Source organism: Sesamum indicum, linkage group LG2 (genome assembly GCF_026168435.1).
Source record: "Sesamum indicum cultivar Baizhima isolate 11 linkage group LG2, ASM2616843v1, whole genome shotgun sequence".
NCBI lineage: Eukaryota > Viridiplantae > Streptophyta > Magnoliopsida > Lamiales > Pedaliaceae > Sesamum > Sesamum indicum.
This window is the reverse complement of record NC_142658.1, coordinates 4,670,693-4,692,139: the sequence shown is the minus strand read 5'-3', so window position 1 is coordinate 4,692,139 and position 21,447 is coordinate 4,670,693. Positions and strand designations below refer to the sequence as shown.

Here is a 21,447-nt window from a genome sequence, read left to right as displayed (position 1 = left end):
TATATCTTTTATATAATTAATATATAATTTAAAAAATTAATTAATTATACGATAAGTATAATATATATTTAATTTGATCAAATATAATTTGGGTAAGGAATTCTCCCTCGCTATTATGTTCTTTTTTTCTTATTGATTTTAAAATTTATATTACTTCAAAATTGAAATATAACCTCACAATCATACTAATATAAAAAAGAATAGTATTTTTCACTATAAAGGACGATGCGGGACACTGTAATATTAATTTTTTATTGTGTCAATAATATTGTAAGTTAGTTTTTTTTTTAAATGTTGTGTGTATTTTATATATTTTTCTTTTTTAATGAGCAAATTATCTCCTTGTCAAAAAAATAGCAATGTAATGCAGTAATTTATCCCTTATATTTTTTAAACTGAAGCAATTTACCTCCTTAGGTAGGTAAATTGTTTCATTTTAAAAAGTAGAAAAAGATAAATTGTTATTTTGTTTATAGGAGGGTAGTTTGCTCATTTGCAATATCAAATGAGGTAAATTGCATTAAATTCAGGGAGACATTAATAATTATTCAAACAATAAAAATATATTCATAATTATATTAAATTTCAAGAGAAATCGTTATAAGTTATTGTTGAGGATCAACTAAAAATACTGGGGTAGATTCTAAATTTTGAGGGACCAAATAACATTCATTGCAGTCGATGTTGTCTGCAAATAATGTCATTTAGTAAGGTTTATCAAATAAGACGAACGCGTGTACTAAATTACATTTCCTTAAAAGACAAACGACAAAATTGATGTTAGAATCATAATTCTGGCGTTAATGAACTTGATTTAGACTTGTGAATTTCACAATAAGAGGATTGATCCTGTATGGGTTTGCTACGATCTTGGTTTTTAATAGTGCCTCCTATCGATCTGTTACAGAAATCAAGGTTGTTGTACAAGTTCGAACACAATTCTCTCTAACAGGATTGTGGGCTGTTATCGCTACTTTTTTCCATTTTTGCAGTAAAAAGTTTGTGAGGTTGGTATTCCTGTAAATATAACTTGCCAGTTTTCTTTGAAGTGGACATTTCATTTTCAGCTGAAAATTAGTTGTGCCCTGCATGAATTTAATGGTGTGAGGACCATTTTGTCAAAATGGTCCAGACATTGAATGGATCAGAGGGGGCAGAACTGTCTATTCACAGAAAGCTAACCTTCTTAGAGGTATTTTGACATAAGTTTGAACCAACAAAATACCATTTAGAACAAGGCATTAAGAAATAATCTTAAGCTAAGAAGAGGCAATGCAATAAATTTTATTGGTACTGTGATATTTGTAAGTGTTCCTTATTTGCAGTAAATATTCTTACCCAAATCAGGTCGGTCGGATCAAATAAATCACAAAGCAAGTTTGATATACTTGCCATGTGATTGATCAATTTTCCTGAACTGTATACAAATCATGCGACAAGTGTACTGCACTTGCTATATAAATGGTTTAGGTCTGATCAAACACGGTTTGAATTAGAATTTCCCTATTTGCAGCAATTTGTTGTCAATTGAAATCAGTTGTTGCAGCATTCTTTCAGTTCTTGTGCTCTAGGAAGATGATGAGTTTGGTTAATACGAGGTCTTGAAGATGATTCTCCAGCCCAAGGAGTTACAGGGGTTTGTCCAGATTTTGCATGCATGTCCTTTCCTTCCACCTTCTCATTCTTGACAATCTCTTCTTCAGTGTCCTTATCTTCTTCTATGGAAAGGACTACAGTCTCTGGTCCATGAGGACCTTCTACAATGGCCTCTTTCACCCTGAGATGTTTGTCGGTACGTATGATATCAGTTTCTTGAACTGCCTTCTTTTTCCTCTTCTTGATTAGGTACCACAAAGCAAACAAGCAGAATGCAATGAAGAAAACTGAGCCAAATGAAATGAATACGATTACAATGACAGTTGGACCGTTGTCAGGAGGCGGTGGTGGAGGAACACGAGGAGGTGGGGTGACTGGGCGGAACGGTGGTGGTGGTAGAACGGGATGTGGTGGAGGTGGTGGGGTGGGAAAATGCGGGAAAGAGGCCATCTTGGGATATGTAAGACTGATGATCAATGGTGTTGAATGTTGATGAACACTTGTTTCTTTCGCTCCTTATATTCTATCATGATTCATGTTGCTTATTACAATGCCTTGCAAGAATCCCAAGACTTGACTCCCATGTTAAGATTTGTCTTGATGTACATGTTGTTGTGAAAAACACTCCTCCATTGCCTTTGTTCATTTGGGTGCCTCCACAAGCAATAGGCTTGCAATTAGCTTTTCCTCAACAGCCAACTATTGATCAATACAACTTGAGAAATTGAATAGATCATCGTTGGATGAGTGTTTCATCCAATAGACAATAATACGATGTATAGTTCATGATATACAGTATACTTTCAGTATACAGAAGTACAATAATTCACCGAGTACAAGTATTGACATTCAAGAAATGAACACAACGTATATCACTAAAAACTGAGGTCGAGTATGTCGCAGAGTTGTCTCTTCCGTTGGTACGTTGACAGCAACTTCAACAAAGAATAAAAGAACGTTACGCAATGACCTAATTCCAGGTTGCCAAGGCCACAAAAAAAGAAAAGTTAGTATACTGAATATCTCTGTCTCTCAAACGAGAATCAAAGAGAAGAAACAAGAAGAAAGAACTCACAAGGTTAGAAAATGATGAAAAATTCCATCACTGTGAAAGCAGAAACGAGAAGAGGAGCTCATTCCACATATCTGGTACTCCAGGCAAGCACCAATGGCTACAATCAGGAACCGATGGATTGTCACTCCAAGAGCCCACATGTGCATCACTCCGGAATGCCCCCATTGGAGTAACATGCAGCAGCTTTACAGGAATCGCTACATTTTTCACAACATTAATTATTGCATCAGATATTGAGCTCCTCTGTCTCCCTTTAGTTTTGAGGGAGGGCTGCCTTGTAACTTTGCAATTCTGACGGGATCCAGTACTGATCATATTTCAGCAACAAAGAGAATGTTTTGTTAGATTGCAATGCATATTTATGTGAGTAAGAATGAGAATCATTAAGGCACATTGTCGGAAGAAATGATGGAATCAGAGCAAGTTCATGGTCACAGCTGATTGTTTGTGGAAGATAACTTCGGCAAAGATGAGTACTACTCTTTCAAATAACAATTCACATAAGAGACCAGAAGCAAGGGCCACGGAAACAGATACCATAACGCACCTCCAATGAGTGGATTCAAAGGTTCGAAAGAAAATATGTGTCCTGTTAGGATTTACTGCATTCTCTATCCAAGATTGCCAGGTAGCTAATGCAATTTTGAAGGCATTACTTGTTGACATTCCGAGCTTTATCCTTCCACCAATCTGAAAATACCAACCCCTGTCTGAAAATGCATGTTAGAAGTATTTTATAACAATGTTTGAAATAACTTACTGAAATAAAATTAAAAGAAAATAATTGAACATTCAGGAGTTTCAATTTTCTAGCCATTGTTAACTTGTAACTTCAGCTTAAATCCTACCAAAGGCTGGGAAAATGTAAACTCAACATATTAAGTTGCACATTAGAAGAAGTAGATAGGTTTATTATCTTGCATGGACAGGTGGAAGTTGTGTAAGGTTTAGAACACATCAAAAGTCAGTTTTACGGACACCAAAAACAGCTATATATTTTAATGCAGATACCAACACTTGGTCTGCTTATAACATTTCTTTCTTCAGACCAAATACAGCAATTTGCTCCTGATATAAAGGAAAAATCTCTCAGTGCAACAATTTGAAGCCTGGCAGAGGAGTTTGGTTCTCTTCTCTTCTTATATCATTTATTTCAGGAAAACAAGCAGAAAAGAAACAGCAGACAATTACAAACACTAAGGAGTTCGTAGATCTGTATATTCTATGTAAAAACCCAGTCAATGCAGCAACAACCCAATTCCACCGGCACGCCATCTCAATCAAGCTTCATCCATTCTAAACTTAGTCTCCTGAAAATCCGATAATTCTAATTCTGAAGCATCACATAAAACATGATTCATCAAAACAAGTATTTACATTAAGTACTGGACAACAATGAAACAACTCACATTTCAAAGAGCTTCGTCGGTGTCCACCAGTGTCCTGAATTGAATATGAGAATATCAGAATCAATCCATTCCCGATTAATATCATCCAATTGGTCCAATTTCAGCACAGTCTTCACTCTCTTGGGCGAATGTTTGGGCACTGGACCAGGCTGCACTAGGAAAACCGAGCGATAGAACTCAACCGTAAAATTAAATGGCCTGAACCGAACAGCCAAATGCCTGATCTGCTTTGTGATCTCATTACCATTGACTTCATACACACTATTCTTATCCTCAATACCACTCATCAACATGCAAATCATGGACTCCCACTGAGTTCTACTCAGAGAATCACCAACAAAGACGACCCTCTTCCCCCGAAGCAACTCCAAGACAGCATGAACATCAAACCTTGGGACTTCACAACTTTTGGGCTTCCACCTCCACTTAAGATATCCTGTATCCTTCCTTCCATTGGACAAACAATCAAATCCACGCTCAACAAAAGGGCATTCTGACGCATTGTATAAAGGGTAACTTTCATCAATCACCCATCTCCCATCAAACACATTGCAACCCTTGCTCAAAGTATCAGGAGACCTGCTACTATTACTGGACCCCTGATTTTGATTAGTCTCAACTACTGCCTCGGAAGAGGGAAACATGAAAAAGTAGCTGGATCCCATAACTACAATGAAACAAACTAGTGAACCAACCATGAGTAATGCTGTGAAAGATTGAAAAGTCCAGCTTTTGCTATAATTCCCAGCTAAAAACTTGATAACTTTGAGAATTTTCTTGAACGCAGGCCTCAAATGGCCCATCAAGTCAAGGTATAATCTACTCACAGTTGCATCCATCCCCACTAACCACAGCAATTACAGAACAAAAGAAACAGCAGCCATCATCAAGAAATGAACTTTCCTTTTACCAAGTACAAATTAAGCCTGTAGAAAGCAAGCATGCGGAGAATCTTACAGTTTCAGCAACTGGGCTCTGTGCATAAATGAACACACACACACACACACCATAAGTTAGTGAAAATGCTTGGTCGCCTTGCAGTTGACGAATGGGAATCAAGAATGGTGAATAAGGTAGGGGAACGAGGGCATTTTAATAGCAGTAGGTGTGAGAATGAAGTCTGAACTACATGGGGTCGATGTTAACTACTGTCGGTGAATAATTTTTCCTTTTAAAGCGACGGAATCAAATGCTCCGCGTCTCACACACAAGAGATGTTCCGCTCCATTTGATTGGCCAACTCAGCGCCCTTTTCATTTTAAAGATTCATGCGCTCGTCTCCAAGGTATTAAATGAGAGGTTAATTTGAATAATTAAAACATTGGATTAGCAAGATATTATGCATAATATCCAACATCTCGGATATAAACGAAATCTTTAAAAATTGTTAATTTTTTTTATAATAGATAAATTTATCCATTTACAATATCACCAAAAAATTATTTGTATTTTTTCCTTTTTAAAATAGTCATCATTAAAACACCAATCCATCTAAAAATTTAAATAAGTGGTAATAAAATTTAAATTCAAAATCTCTTATTTAGCGTGGCTTAAACGGGCACTCTATTCAAAAGTTTAAGTTGTTAAATAATTTTAAATACTTGCTTGTTTTCCTCTTTTTACGTTGAATTATTGTCATATATTTACATAGTAAAACTAGAGTGAGGTCTTGGATGCAAAAGTAAAAATGTCTGCGAATGAACATGCATGTCTGAATTGATTTTCATTCCTCCAAAATAAGTACACAGTGTTTATCAGATTTTCCTTTGATCCCACATTGTTATTACACAGCTAAGAAATGGAGTTGTCGCCTTCGGCTGTATAACAATTCAAGGAACTGTGGATCGATTCAAAAACAAACACCAAGTGTAATAATTTGTGAGGATGTTGTGTTGGCTGATCATCAGTCGTCAATGGAGGGGCGTGTGTTGTTTGGCAATCTACGGCCACGTACAAACGAGCTGAACAGATGCAGAGCCCTCGATGGCTGTGCATATGGCACCATATGAGCCGCACCTCTAACTGTTGCAAACGTTAACATGTTGCCATACTCAGTTGCCCAGCCTCCAACCTATGAGACAAAGACCAGTGAGTTAATCCAGGACGATCGTATATAAGTTTAAAGTGAAGAGAATATGTCAATGAAGTACCTGTCCTTTATGGAACCAAGCTCCATATGGGACTGTGATCTTGAACTGAAGATCATGAGCAAGCTCACGTACAAGCGTCCTGGAACCAAGTAATGGCACAACCGAATCTTGATCGCCACTGAAATTGGAAAAATGTGTAGTTTATTTGTACATTTTCTTGACAGTGAAAGAAGTTGATGTTGTTAGCTCTATGTTACATGATGATGGAAAACTTTTACCTGAAAATCCAAACGGGAATACGTTTCTGAACGATCCTCTTGAGCAAGGGAAGAATGTTAATGTTTCCATCCGTCTCATTATAATTCAGAACCCTGCCCACAATTTATAGGAAAAGGAAAAGTCAGTTCATAGTTCATACAATCTCTTCTAGTTCTTTGAGGCTTAACACTACTAGAGAACTTGAAGGCTTTAACTTCCAGCTCTTTAGACCAAATTCTGAACTTGTCACACACTCTTAGATTTCTGCTGTTATTTCTAAGAATTAAGGGTTTATAGACTTCTTACTCACTGCACATAGACCAGCTGTATGGTAGATTGGTCCGGTTTGCATGTAGAGCCTTCTGAACCTCAGGAAGGTTGAAGTAGAAGTGCCTTTCTGAGCTCATGCATACGTCCACTCCAACACTAATCTTTGTAGCCTGAATTGTCGCAAAGCATTATTCATCGTTTTTCATTACCCCTTGAATAAAATATTGTAAATAGGATACGATATAGTAATCATACCATCTTTCGGAGTCGAAGCTCTTGCTCTACTATGGATGGATAGCATACATCAAGAATAACATCATAGTTATTTATATAATCACCAACAATCTCGTTCGCCTTCGATATGGCATGGTTACAGGGTAGAGACACATTGTGTGGGCTGCCAAATGTATAATCATCAAAATCGCAGTCGTTCATAATGGTAAGTCCGATTTCATCAGAAATCATTCCATGTGACCAGAAAAACTCATATGTTGCTGGAACATCGCGATCTAGTCTCAAAAGTGGGTTCCCAATCTGGCCAAATAAAACCATTTATAAGCCCAACTTACAGGTTCACTTGAATTATATTAAATCTATAGCAATCATATGACTTGGAAAAAAGTCTATAATTGTATAGAAGACATTCAGCTTTAGTAATGGTTTCTTACAGCAACCCCTTTGATTTTGAACTTGAACTCCGTAGAGTGTTCGTTGTGGTCCAGAAGAGCAACAGCTAATTGCGGGATGTAATGCCCTATATAGAAATTATTTCAAATTGGTTGAAGAAACCAATGACTGTCTGTATATAATTTCGCTAAAATGAAGAAAGTGAACATATGGACAATGATGAAGTCTTGTACAGTCAGATTCAACTGCGATGTTTTTTACCTGCGTAACTTTCTCCTGTCAGAAACAAATCTCTGGTTTTGAATGTGGGAAACTTCTTGTACCATTCCATCAGGAATATATGCATATCCATAGCTGCCATAAAACAAGAAATTGAACTTCAATTACCTCCGCCAACTCTAAACTTCCTCAGGTTCACTTAGAAATAATTCCAGTTCACTCAATTTCATCATAAAACGTTAAAGACTTGCTAGTAGATTAAAATATTCAATAAAATATGAACAAAATTTGGTCTCTTGAGCAAATTCTTTACCTGTGGAAGCATCGCCACAAGTATAGTCCGAGCTTGTATTTGAATATGACCATCCTACACCTGCCGGAGACTCCACAAAGAGAAGATTCGATGCTACGAATACAAATAAACAATACTAGTAACAACGGAAATCGCTCGAGAATAAGCATATATCTCCCACCATTTAAACATACTAGGACTTGAAAAAGGTTTAACCTTTTTACCTTTATTCCAAGATTTTGAATTTATCCGAAGCCCTCTGCCATCGCCTCTGGGATAGAAAGGGCCTAATTCCGTGAAAGCGCCTCCTCCAACTGACGAACAACCGGGGCCTGATAAAAATGCAAATGCTTTACTCTTTTAGGACCTCATTTTTCATTGAAATTAATTAAAATAAAATTGTCCATTTGACCTCACAAAGAGAATTTGAGCCAATTCTGTCAAAAATGAATACCATCATTTTCCAAACACTATCCCTCACATTCTTGTTAAAATATGTTCATATGCTTCACGTTGTGCTGCAAACTACAACAGAAAAACCTCAAAGTTGGGCTCGAAACTCAAGAACTGACTTGAATTTTGATCACATTATTACATTCTCTCAGAGAAACGACTTGAAGAAAGAATAAACAAACTAATTCGTACCAAGAATATGCCCTTGTTTGTCTACCAACTTAAGATTCGATTCTATCTGTCACTACAGAGCACGCAGTGTGAGAATTACTGACGTTTGAAGCATACACTGAAAAACATCATGTGAAAAGTAAAAGGGAACTCAGAGTTTCACTGAACAGTAAGCGGAAGCAGACAAGTTGAAAAACAATCTTTATTCAGAATAAGACAGAAATGAACAGAAGCAGGAAGCCTTCACATCCCAACAGTAAAAACAACCTCTTCACTCCACAAGAATAACATAGAAAATCATTTTATCTTCAAAATTCTGTTTACTTACAGACAAAAACATTGAAGTAAAAAATTGCAAAACCGACCTCCATTGAGCCATAAAGTGAGGGGCTTGCGGTCAGGGTCCTCAGCAGCCTCCACAAAGTAGTAAAACAAGCTCCTCCCATTCTTCACATCCACGTCTACATACCCTGCATACTGTCTGAATTTCACCACCGGCTGACCGGGCAATTTCGTCACGAGATCCTCCTCCGGGAAGCCATAACCACTGCCAACCACCAAAACCACCACCACAACCGCCGCGAAATTCCACCAAAGCCTCATCTCAATAAACAAACTGATCAAGAAACCACCCTTTTCCGCTAACTTTGACGCCTATTCTTATGTTTCAACAAGAAAATTTAGTGAACACACATTTATCTCTGAGTATACCAACACAGACACACACATATACGCAAGCGTAGGTGGCGAAGGATCTGCAGCTATAAATACCGAGTTCCGTTGGGAAAGAACACGTGAATCCCGGGATTGCTTTAACAAAAAAGCAAGTCCCTTGGGGCAGAAACTCTTCAGATCAATGGCATTTTGCTATGTATAGACATATAGCGCACATCATCTGCGGCTGAATCATGACAAGAATGAAGGGCCCGTTCTTGGTAAAGAAAGGCTAAGCCTTTGTTCTTATCTCTTCATTTCAAACGTTTGTTACAGAAAGAGAGTGAATGATAATAGAGACGCTGCAGGAAAGCAGCAGCAGTAGCAGAATTAGCAGTGTGTGCGGGTGTGAGAAGGAGGACGGAGCACGGGTCTTAAATGGGGGCCACGCTGCGCAGACTGTTGGCTTCGACCCTCTTCACGTCGAAGATAAACTTCGATTTTGTCGCCCGTTTCTCGATTCAATAAACACATAATTTAATCCTCTCATGTCAAATTAAATTCGAATCATTCCAAAAATTCAACTCCACACCGTATGTTTAAATTTTGTATCATTAATTCAGTAAATTTTAATTAATACTTGAATTTATTTATTAAATGAATGTAAGTTTTAAAAATATTAAATATTAAATTTACTATCATATTGATATAATTATTCCTTTTGATTAACAATTCAAATTTAAATATTTTGATAATATATTTTAGATCAACAACATCCTTAATAGTAAAAATATAGGGTAAAAAGTCGGGGTGGGGGGAGGGGGTATCATAATGATGAGGGGAGGACCAGTCAAAAAAGGTCAAAGAGGAAGAGAAAAGGTATCTTCTTATTTTGAAAGGGTGATGTGTAATTAAGTTCACTCGGACGTGCAATTAAAAGAAAAGAGATAATTATACTCCTCTTTCTTTTCGTGGTATTTGATGTAATTATATATAAATTATATCTATCATCCATAAAATTCATTAGTTAAAATTTACTGAATTTATTGATATTAATAAAAAAAATTCAAAAAAAAATTATATTTACCTCTAATTGACTTATTACTGATTTATTGCAGGTCAGATAAATTTTTTACGACCAAATTACCCTCATAATTCTTCATGCATTAATGCATGTGAGGAGGTATCTTTACCAGTATAAGGAAAATTTAGTCAGAAAAAATTATTTGACCTGCAATATCGAGGATAAATATCAATTTTCGTTTAATTATTTTTGTTAATATCAACAAATTTAGTAAATTTTGACCAACGAAAGGACTTATTTGTTATACGAAAGAAAACATCTGAAGTGCTACATATAATTTCTGAAATCACATAAAATTTAAGTATAATATATCAAATCTTAAAAAAGGAGAGTGTAATTATCCCAAAAGAAAAGACGGGGATGGTCTTAATAAATAAAAGGGGAAAATTTGTCGGCTGCCAAACATTTTTTTTTTTAAATTATAACTATCTTTTATTTTGTTTTAGTAGGGTTAATAATTAATTTTATAAAGCATAGAGTAGACTATAAAAATTTAAATAGGACGACTCTATTCATTTATTTTTTGAAAAGTTGGTCACTTAAAATAACAACAACAATAATAATAATAATTCACTTAAAATATTAGTTTTGAATTTTAGCTTAGAGTTTGAGAAAACAAAAATAAGAAGGAAGAAGAAATGTAGGTGTGAATCTTGAATGGATAAAATTAGTGTAATGAGAGAGGAAAGCTAAAGAAATGATGGTTGCTTCAGCTTTCCAGTTTCCACCAACCCAAGTTAAGATAAGATGCCCATTATGAGTCTAATCACGTTTTAATTAACCTATGAACAATTCATGGGCGGAAAGGAGTGGTGGTCCTAAAAGAAGCGCATTTCTTAATTCTTATTGGCATGCAATTATTACAACATCAGACCTTAATTATAATGGTAATTGATGTATACGTTGGAGAGAAGAGGAGCACACAACACAAGTCTAACACAATTTTTGGACTTAGTATAGGAAGTGGTTTGGTTATTGGTATTCGACTTAGTATTGGACAGTTGTTAACTTATTTATAATTTTTCTAATAATGGTGGGATATTTACTCTAAAAAAAAATTGTTAAAATTTAGCCTGCACATCATTTGAAGCAAAAGGGATTTATTAAATTTAAAACTTTTAGTAATAAAAATAGTCAAATTTAAGAATAAAATACCTTGCCAACAACTTAGATTCTGATAATGGTTAGTCCCTCATATCCATCCCTTCAATCTGATTTAGAATATTCAGCGTGTTGAATTTTGAAATATTCTTGATTCCTATTAAGAAGAGGAAATCTATACAAGTATTTTCCTTATATTCATATTATATTTTTCATATATTTATTAGTTATAACATCACTAATTCGATTACAGTTTAACGCATCAACTTTAGAGATTGAATGAACAATCAAGATATAAAAACTTTCAACATGGAATATATAGAGCGACTGTGGCAGGTAAGACAACACTTCATATTTCAGAGTACAGCCGAACTAAGCGTAGGGAATCCAAGGGAGTGTTCAATCGCCACTCTTTCTGTTTTTTGCTGAGTGGCCTTCCTTTCCCTGATTTTTCTCTGTTCACCCTTACATCTGCTAATCCCCAAGTGCAGGAGCTGCCTTCTGAATCGAAAGATATAAGCCTGAAGACTCCATCATGCTCTGACGATGAACCACCATCCACTGCTTCAGTCGCATATTTTACGTACAAGTTACGATCCTTGAACCGTTCAAGATCTTGTGGAATGCGAACAACCCTTTCAACACCAGGTGAAGAAACCTCTAGAGATATGTTTCCAGGAATGGATCCAGTGGCTTCAGCTTCATCGAGTCGTGCTCTATATGTTGTGGAAAAGGCTTCTATATCTGTCATGCTGGGAGAGCCAGACCTGTGAAATAATGTCGGAATGAAGAGTTCAAATTCCTTGATTACAATGATATATAGCATATTGCATTACATGAAGACATTAATCTGCAGACAAAAGAAAACTTTGAAAGTGCATGTACACGACCACACCGCAAGCATGATTCGACCATAAACACATGTCCCGTATGCACATATACACATGAAAAGAGGGATATATATAACTCGCGGATCACTAATCACGTGAAGACATAGGAAAGTGCGGATTGACATAAATGGATAATGACGAACAATATCAATCATAACTTGAGCAGAATAAACTGCTTCTTACTTATTTGTAAGTCTCTCTATACGAACTTGAATAGCTGCATTTAGCAATGTCTTGAAGGCATATATACCCAGTTCTCCATCAAATGATATGATGACCTCTTCAGCAATTTCTAAAGCTTTTTTATCCCATGCTGTCCCAGCGAGGGATATTCCGCCACCTCCAGCTCCATCCCCTACCTTCATGGTGAGAAAACAAGAGTACACTTTAATCTCCACAAATGTCATAGTCAAGATCCACTAATTCCACAGCCTTCAAGAGAAAATATCGCTAAAGTAGGGAGCTTACAAAGGGTTCGGCTTCTTCTGCAAAATACTCATCCTCAAAATAACCATCTTCTTCTACCAGCTCATCTGCACAAGAAATTTATGTAAATATCATCATCTGTTGAGTCAAAAAGTCAGAAATGACAGCAATATCAGTATACTTGTGCATATAACTAAGGGAATTCATTTTGTTCCCAGCTGTGGCGAAATACAAAAAAATTGACTCACAGATTGATCCAGTAGACTTATATAGAAGAGACTGATTGAGCAAGAACATTAATGAAATCATATTACAGAATCGAATCATACTTGGACCTTCACACTGGAGCAGGAAACAGATCATATCCGATATACATACCAACTGCGGAAGCATCACAACAATGAGGAACTAATTCGGAATACACTCTTCCCCGAAAAGTAGCACATGAACTACAATCATGCTAAGTTGACAGAAAGATAAATCCTTAATACTAATTTCTTCGGAGCATTGACCCAACACTATCCTATGGTTGCATCTGACCATCTAATCCTTTATATTCTTTCGCCATCTTCCCTCATTCTATTTCTAAGTTATCAACGGTAGTTATGTCTGAGCAGAGACTATGTCAACTAAATAAGCACTTGAAATACGAGAATGTCAGCTACAGCATAACATACTATAGAAACCTGATAATTTGATGGCTAATTCGAATTCGCCTACTTTATTCACCAAGATTAAGCTCAATTTCCCAGTTCTAAGACCTAAGCACCGCAATCTTATTTCACAATCACTTTTCAGTGTGAAAATCAATTCTTTAAAGCTACACAAACCCTACACATGCCCTTACTTCTCCAGCACTACCAGTACAACATTCATCTTAGTTCTTGACCCACCGCCCCCCAGAGCCTCCCGTGACCCAAACCAAAACAAAAGAACATTTATTAATTCAACTAAAAACAAATTACAAAAATGGAATCAGTTCCAAGCAAGAAATACCATCTTCAAAGCCCTCGAGAAAAATGTCATCCTCGATACCATTGTCGTCTTCATCACCATTCACCGACACTTCATCGATAATGGAAGGCTTTAAAACTGGCTCCGGCCGCGAATTCTTTTTCTTCGCAAAGGCAACGAAGGGGCTTCTACTAATATCAAGAATGGGGTGGGGATAAAACGGGAACGTGTGAAAATTAAGAGCCACAGCAATGAATACTCGCTTTGGAGTTGGAATCCCTGCACCGAAACAGAGCATGCGTGAACCCGGAAGGCAAGTCGAGGTAACTGAGCTCATCGATGTGGGTGGTTTGGTCCAGGATATCGTTAGTTCAGTTAATTTAGGAAGAGGCGGGCAGGCGTAGAAGCTGAGGAATAAAGAAGAATTGATTCTCTTTCTCCCGATGACAGAACAAAATGGCGGTGTTTCTAGCCCAAATTTTTGCGATCCATGTGTGATAGTTATTGGGATGGATAGTAGGCCCAGACACAAACCTGGGTTTCGGGTTCTTGATATGGCCGAAAATAACAAACCATTTTGAAGAAAATAGAAAATGAACCTTTGATAATGATAATCTAACAAGTCGTTCAATTTAATGTTGTGTTTACTGTACATTTGGGCAACAACAAACTGTATATATTGAATAGATTGATTGACTCCCATCTGGATGTCAAAGAGCTGGAAGCTTTTCTTTACAACAGTGAACACATACTAATGTTCACTAATGCCTAAAAACTGAAACCAAAGTCCCTCAATTCTCGCTTGTAATTTCCGCCCCGTAAAAGCACTCCAATAGGCGGTCCCAGAAGCCAAAAGACTAGAAAAAATTGTGGTAAACGGCATGTCAACATTAAAAAGTCATGTTCTTCAGCTATGGAGAAGTGATTCAAGATGGAAATCAAGAGGTGCAATTTGCTGTGCTCAAAAGTCAGAAGAACTGTCCAGTGATGATAATTCCAGGAATACTTCCCTGGAAAGCATCTAAAAAGTCGAGCAATGCGGAAAATGTTGAATGCTGGTTTAAACACTTTATACTAATCATAGTACAGTATAAGAAGGTTCCAGTAACATGATTCAAGAATCTGCCTTTCGACACCGCTCCACGTATGCCTGCAGGAAAGAACTTGAATTTCAGTGCGAGCATGACAAACCCCGAAATGAATAGACAAGACAATCAGTGTATTCCTTGGAGAAGATTCCCAGTACATCATCACATTCGTGTAAGAATATCAAATATAAACAAGAAAAATACTAATGACCAATAAGCAGTGAAAACAAAAGACAATGTGATGCAAGGTTGCTTTGATAGATATGTGTTAAATACTCTCAATGCCATAAGTAAAATTATTGCACAAACTCAAATTTAAGATGGCAAAGTAAAGAAAGTATGTAGCTGTTAGCTGTGGACAGGCCAGCAAGTACCTGGACAAGTTTAGAGATTTTGGGTTTGGAGTTTGACAGATACTGCTCAGCTTTATCCTGTGTCTTTGGGATGTGATCGACTTGAATTGTACTGGAGACCTTGTCAACCACCTTTTTCACAACAGTTTTGTGCACTTCTCTACTCATTCGACCTTCTTTCCATGTAGGCTTCAAAATCTCCTTCACAAGCTCCACAAGAGCATTTTTAAATATACGCATCCCCTTTTCATCCTTGTTAGCATTCCCCTCTTCAACTTTCCCATGACCACCGAGTGTTTCAGAGTGCTTATTTTCTTGAACGCCCTTGCTTTCCTCACCAATGGTTTTATTACCTCCAGTTACTTCTGAATTCGCGACTACTTCCTCTTGCTTCAGCCTTGGGCTTCCTGGATGCTTCACTTTTGAACTATCAAATTCTGTAACTACAGGTAATGGAGATGATGGTTCTAGTCGCATTTGATTCCTCTCTTCTGTTACCTGTGCTAAATTATGATTGCTGTGCTCAGTATCATCTCTGCCATTTCCCATGGAATTCAACAGACTAAGAGCAGCAGCATTTTGATTATGTTGAACATTAATAGAGTTCACAAATGGTGCACGACCTGTGGAATCTGAAAATGGAGGCACCATCGCCTTTGAACCAGAGACTTCCATGTCTTCATATGTTTGAGAGTCCTCATTTGCCAATCTCTGAGTCAGAGAAACGGGGTCTGTCACTGGAGAAACCTGTCGACCAAGATTACTGACTAGAGAGTTGGTAACTTGAGCAGGGTGCTCACTGGTTAACAAATTGGTTAAAAGTTGTGGGACCTTTGCTTCTAACAACCCTTGTGAATGAACAGCTTTCTGATTGTTCTGCATCTGAGTCTGCGCATTCAAAAGATCAACTATATGTATCTCAGGCCGATTCAAATCAACACTAAATCCATTTGATGGGTTAGGACAGAGTACATTCTGCACTCTATGATCTTCAGTCAAGATTGAAGAATGTCCGGGAAACATACTTCCACCATCTTGATTTAAGCTTTGTCCAGAGAACAGAATTGGATGAGTGGTATATCTGGTGTCCTTTACCTCATCAATAACACCAGACAGATTATTTTCTATTGCTCCGCAATGGGGCTGTTGAATATGAGAAGCTGGATGAACATTCTGCTCCAAGGCTTTGATGGAGAAAATCTGGCTTTCCGGCAAGGCATTCTGTCCACGAACATCTGCAATTCCATCCTGATTTTGCAACTGTGAACCATGCAATACGAGGTGTTTTCGTTTGTTATGCATATTGTCATTACCAACAGATTCAGTAGCGCCTGTGTCTACCCCATAACTGCCACATTCCCTGGGAAGAGAAGGTTGTTTCTCACAATTTAACGAACCACTTTTACATTCTACAACTCCCCAAGTTTTGTTCTCATTCTGCAAACTATAGCCCCCTCTCTCATCATTTTGTCCATTACCAGTATCAACAGTACCAGTTGTGTTAGTAACATTCGTCTCAACCCAACCAGTGGGTTTCGGTCTGTCAGAGATTCTTGTTGCATCATCCCATTTTGGACCATTCCACCAGTTACTCTTATCATGTGAATTGCAGCTCTCAGTGACTTCACTTTGTCTGCCTTCTAGGTTGTTATTTTGATCCTCATGAGAAAACCTACAATTATCCCTATCACACTTTCCCGCCACAAAGTACTTGCAGAGAGGTTTCCCATTTTTGTATGGCTGGCGACGGTCAATGTCCTTGTCAAAGGATGGATTTCTAGTGCCTTGGCGAAAACCATCATCAGAAGCAGCATGATGAGAAAATCTGCAAGTGTCTTCCCAACGGCACTTACCTCTCATGAAGTCCTTGCAAGGAGGTGCAGTTCTACTTTTGCTAGGGAACTGGTCATCCTCTCCATGATAAGGATCAGAAACATCATTTTGTAATTCAAGCGCGGAACCTCTACTGTAGGAATGTCTTGGTATGCGGCTATAATCTCCTCTGCTTCTCCAACTTCCTGCCATGTCATCTTCTACGAAGTCCCCATCCCTAAGACTTCTACTGTCGGGATGCAAAAACCTGCAATGACTGCCTCTTCTGCAACTTCCAGCAGCAAAATCTCTACAAACTTGAGATGATTTTTCAGGGCCACTTCTTCTGTCATTCCATCCATAAGATTGGCGTCTATAGTCTCCAACGGGACTCCGACTCCTTGTGTGATCCTTTGCATTGATGTCATTTCTGCTCCTGCTCCTGCTCCTGCTCCTGCTTCTGCTCCAGCCCCTTCCCCTTCCCCTTTCCCTTCCGCGGTCTCTACTCAAGCTCCTACTACGACTCCTGCCTCTAGTCCTGCTTCTGCTCTGGCTCCTGCCCCTGCCTCTTCCGGGATACCTGTCACACAAGAGCAATAAATAATGAAGCTGGTGGAATATTGTACAGTGAGAAATTATTATATGATGCCAAAGAAAGGTGCATCATCATTACAACTTTCATATTTTAACACTGCAACTGAGAATTGTTCCAAGATTTCCTGCAAAATCATTGCATTTTGGAGGTGTCTCTCAGCATTAAAGACTTAAACTGATTCAAAGCCAAGCCTTTACAAAAATCATCACAGTATCATTTGCACCTTTCGTATGAATAAAGAATAAGGTATCACAACAGACCTTTGAGAATGGCTCCGATCATATTCACGAGTATGGTTATAATTATGCAGTTCGATTCTATCAAATCCAGGAGACATTTTCTTGTAATATCTTTCTCTCTGATGACCCATTTCCTTTCCTTCCGGGGTGTTCTTGAAGCTGCCATTCATTGGTGCAACCGGGTTTTCTTCAATTGCTTCCCAAGGTGGCCATCTGGAATCATCCCTAGAATTCTCTGTGATAGCGGTTCTGGAATCAGAATACTCATAATAACGTCCACTGCCATGACTAGAATGGTGATCCTTAGCGGTCCAAGAATTATGTTCACTCACTCCAGACAAATGTTTGGTCTCTTCTTCCATATCCCACAATGATCTCCGTTTTCTCCTTTCCGCCATAGAGAACTCTTGCTGATATAGGACAGCAATATTTACTTTCTCATGCAACAGTCTGTCAAAAACAAGAAAGTATTAGTTGAGCTGATACTCTGTTTTTCTTCATCTGCTGTCTTATTACAGCATTTATGCAGCAATGTAATTTTACAAGGGTGAATTATTTACTTATCCTATTAAACAAGGTGCTTAGAATTTAAACACCACTGACAAAGACAACATAAAAGTTTCACAAAAATTGAATATAAATCTCAATTAACAGGCAAAAACTGTCATTTAATGCAGATTTTGGAGAAGACTAAATAACCGAGTTTTGATGGATATCTTCAACAAACAGATGCTACCCTCAGACCTCAATCAATAGATAAAGTTCTTTATTTTTTCTTCTCCTTTCCTGTTGTGAAACCTAACCACCTCTCTTCCTCTGTTATCAGTTCAACATTTACTTCAAACATGAAGTAGCTGAATTCAAAACATGTAAACCAAAGATGCTGATAAGGATATTAATTCTATCACCCAAGAAAAAGGGTCAGGGCCTTGCTAAAGCAGGTCAATAGGCAAAGAAGTCAGAAAATTGGCAACAGTTACTCATCATATTAGCACCAAATTTAAGCAGCTCCAGCACAACCATTTGTGATCCCCAATCCACTGCAAACACCCCAATATAAGCCTTCGGTCCCCACAAATCATTTCAACCACCAGTGATGGGCTGGGGTCGACACAGTAGTCTAAAAGAATAATTCACCAAAAGCAGTTTCAAATTTTGAAACCCTTCCGAAGATATCCCACCTCTAAGTAGCTGTTACTAAAATCTCATAGGTTTAGGACTTTGCCATGAGAAAGAAGATAAGCATCTGATCTGGAAGCCCGAGTGCAAGCATAGTTTGCTCAAATGACTTCTAAATATACATCCAGGATTAGACATGCCAGTTTTAGCGCCGAGCTTTCCATTTGAGATTGAGAATCCATTCATATATGATGTAGTTTATGGATATTGGACCAAAATGTGTTTGCAGATGATGCCATGTCAGTTGACATACATCATGTGTCTGATGAACCACCATCTACATGGGTAAAAAGAAAAATGGGGTCAAAAGACTATTCGTTTATGTTTGCACTTAAATCATTAGATTTATCCAGTGTTCTGGTAGATTTACAGCATAGTCAAAGCAGCAGAAGATTTGGAGTTTTGTATCCAATCTAAATAAGTCACCTCTGAAGCAACCAACATTATATCAGCAAGTTACCAATAGTACAACTGAGGATCAAAAAACCAGCTTACTATATGGCACTTCCCAATTCAGAAATAATTGGATTGAATGACCTAGCTGTTTGTTGTTAACAGAACAACTATATACCTTCAGTCTTGTCCTGATAATTACTGAGAACTATTTTTCAAATGTCTATACAAGAAACCACTTCTTGAACCCCAAAGCATGCTGGCATATAATTTCTACAAGATTTGACACTTAGAAAAAGATTGCACGAATAAGCTTATCAAAATGATTGTGTTCCTCCAATAAGAAATTATACTTGAAATCACAAAAAGGAGATAAGAAAGGATATAAGAGAGCACACAAAGAGAAAGAGTGGAAGGGGAAGGAGGAAGGGAGAAGGAAAAACTATTTCAAGGCAAAAGTTGTTTGTGATATCAATGAGCATGACATAATAGAGAAAAAGAGGGTGTTAATCAAAAGACTAAAATGTTATAAACAATGACGGTAATCTTCATCTAGACTTGACCAAACCTGTTTCTTCAATCATCTATTCAAAATCAAATGATACGTCATGATTTCATCAAATCTTAAAGCATTTGACAAGATCCAATAACTTCAACCAATACTACTTTCAACAATTCCTGGTATCATATCAACAAAGTTAGTCTACTTAAAGTATAAAGAGATCGCTAAATGAGGTCTAATGTGGATAGACTCGCCAAATGACATGTACATCTGAACTAGAATAGCTATCGCAATTCATTATTGAGCAAAAAATCACATAATGGTAAAATCCAACCACAACAAGTCTTCATCACTGCATCCACATGACCATGATACTCCAAGGCTTTATATTAAGTCCTGGTAATAGAAAATCATAAGTAACATTCCAGCCATAGGAAACCCTGTAGCTACACAATAACTATCTTATGAAGTCACATAAGCACTAAATGTAGTGGGTATATAGAGAGAGCCCTCAAGCCTCGATTTTGACATGTATATCATCATTAACTTGGAACCAAGTTAAACCTAAAATAATAGCAGAAGACTGAGAAATTCACTGCAATATCTACTCTTTTCTTCAAGAACCCACATACTCAATGTTCTGTTTTCCCACAGTTTCCAACCACAAATTTAGCATCAAACTCCACAAGAACACTTCTTTTAGCCACCAGTCACTCGAGGATGGCACCCATTACCATTCAACCAAATCAAGCACCACTTCAAGAATGCTAAGCAAAACAAGAACGCCTAAAACACCAACCCACAACCCCCAAATCTAGCCCGGAAATTCAGACCCTTCTCACACCATTGCCTCAAATTCTCACGAACTAAAAAAACGAATTCGAACAAAGAGCCACAAACAAGACAAGTAAACAAGTACAAGTTGAAACTCAAGAAAGTAGAAAAAAAAAGGAGAATAAGACATAGAAAGCCAACCTTTTGAACGCGGCAGAGCACGGCCCAAGTTCGTGAAGCGAGCGGGGCTAGGTTTTCCAGAAAGAATTAATTAACTCGGTGGAAGTCGGCGGTCTGAAACTATAGAGTCTAAATAAACCCAAGTCAGTGTGAAAGTGTTCGAGTACTACTAACTATTCAAGAGGGATATATATATATATCTATATATATATATATAAATTAGGAATATAATGTATTGCATGATGATGATGATGCTGCTGCTGATGTCATTATACTTTAGTTGTTTTTTTTTAAAAAAATTATTTATTGATTCCTAATTATATTATATCTGAATGCAATAACATTTTGATATTTGAGTAATTACAAATAATTTAATTAGAACTTAAATGGCTATTTTATTTTTATTTTCGTTTTTGGTTTATCAAGATTATTGTATTTTTATTGTTTTTTATTTTTAATATTTATTAAAGATTCACTAATAAATGACTTATATAATAGTTATGTAAGATTTGTAGTGATTTTGTTCTAATTAATATGATGAAGATATAGGACATAAGTATTTTTCATTATTAAATGTATTTGTTGGCATTTAATTGAGATATTAAAATCTTATTGCAAAAACTTAAATTTAAACTTAATAGCTTAAATTTTATATTATAAATTTTCAAAAATTAAATTTGATGCGTATCGAAGTCCAGTAGTACCACAATAGTTGAAGAATTTTTGTGAAAATCTTAAAATCATTGATTCTTTGTTTATAGGA

At 37.1% G+C, this 21,447-nt stretch overlaps 5 protein-coding genes across 7 annotated transcripts; all 5 read right to left on the bottom strand.

Moving 5' to 3' along the window:
• Positions 1-1,301: 1,301 nt before the first annotated feature.
• LOC105179787 (uncharacterized) lies at positions 1,302-2,129 on the bottom strand. The gene has a single exon (XM_011103422.3). It carries the CDS (start codon positions 2,044-2,046, stop codon positions 1,534-1,536), a length of 513 nt encoding a protein of 170 aa, XP_011101724.1. The 5' UTR covers positions 2,047-2,129; the 3' UTR covers positions 1,302-1,533.
• Positions 2,130-2,278: 149 nt separating this feature from the next.
• Positions 2,279-5,201, bottom strand: LOC105179781 (protein trichome berefringence-like 7). The gene is made up of 4 exons (XM_011103417.3): positions 4,081-5,201; positions 3,219-3,377; positions 2,672-2,978; positions 2,279-2,566 (listed from the first exon to the last, which is right to left on the bottom strand). Exons 1-3 carry the CDS (start codon positions 4,917-4,919, stop codon positions 2,699-2,701), a joined length of 1,278 nt encoding a protein of 425 aa, XP_011101719.1. The 5' UTR covers positions 4,920-5,201; the 3' UTR covers positions 2,279-2,566; positions 2,672-2,698.
• Positions 5,202-5,784: 583 nt separating this feature from the next.
• Positions 5,785-9,569, bottom strand: LOC105179776 (serine carboxypeptidase-like 42). The gene is made up of 10 exons (XM_011103415.3): positions 8,826-9,569; positions 8,061-8,168; positions 7,858-7,950; positions 7,587-7,679; positions 7,367-7,452; positions 6,954-7,232; positions 6,735-6,868; positions 6,449-6,541; positions 6,231-6,348; positions 5,785-6,151 (listed from the first exon to the last, which is right to left on the bottom strand). The coding sequence occupies exons 1-10, from the start codon at positions 9,061-9,063 to the stop codon at positions 5,984-5,986; spliced, it is 1,410 nt and encodes a 469-aa protein (XP_011101717.2). The 5' UTR covers positions 9,064-9,569; the 3' UTR covers positions 5,785-5,983.
• Positions 9,570-11,592: 2,023 nt separating this feature from the next.
• LOC105155438 (uncharacterized) lies at positions 11,593-14,350 on the bottom strand. The gene is made up of 4 exons (XM_011071313.3): positions 13,612-14,350; positions 12,658-12,722; positions 12,373-12,548; positions 11,593-12,066 (listed from the first exon to the last, which is right to left on the bottom strand). Exons 1-4 carry the CDS (start codon positions 14,270-14,272, stop codon positions 11,649-11,651), a joined length of 1,320 nt encoding a protein of 439 aa, XP_011069615.2. The 5' UTR covers positions 14,273-14,350; the 3' UTR covers positions 11,593-11,648.
• Positions 14,351-14,494: 144 nt separating this feature from the next.
• LOC105179761 (zinc finger CCCH domain-containing protein 55) lies at positions 14,495-20,852 on the bottom strand. Of its 3 annotated transcripts, none has more exons than XM_020691731.2 (5): positions 20,706-20,852; positions 18,838-19,112; positions 17,678-18,106; positions 15,032-17,402; positions 14,495-14,719 (listed from the first exon to the last, which is right to left on the bottom strand). In XM_020691731.2, exons 3-5 carry the CDS (start codon positions 18,052-18,054, stop codon positions 14,684-14,686), a joined length of 2,784 nt encoding a protein of 927 aa, XP_020547390.1. In that variant the 5' UTR covers positions 18,055-18,106; positions 18,838-19,112; positions 20,706-20,852; the 3' UTR covers positions 14,495-14,683. The 3 variants fall into 3 exon arrangements, with proteins under 3 accessions (XP_020547390.1, XP_020547391.1, XP_020547389.1); XM_020691732.2 differs by lacking the exon at positions 20,706-20,852 and adding an exon at positions 20,363-20,659; XM_020691730.2 differs by lacking the exon at positions 18,838-19,112.
• Positions 20,853-21,447: the final 595 nt, after the last annotated feature.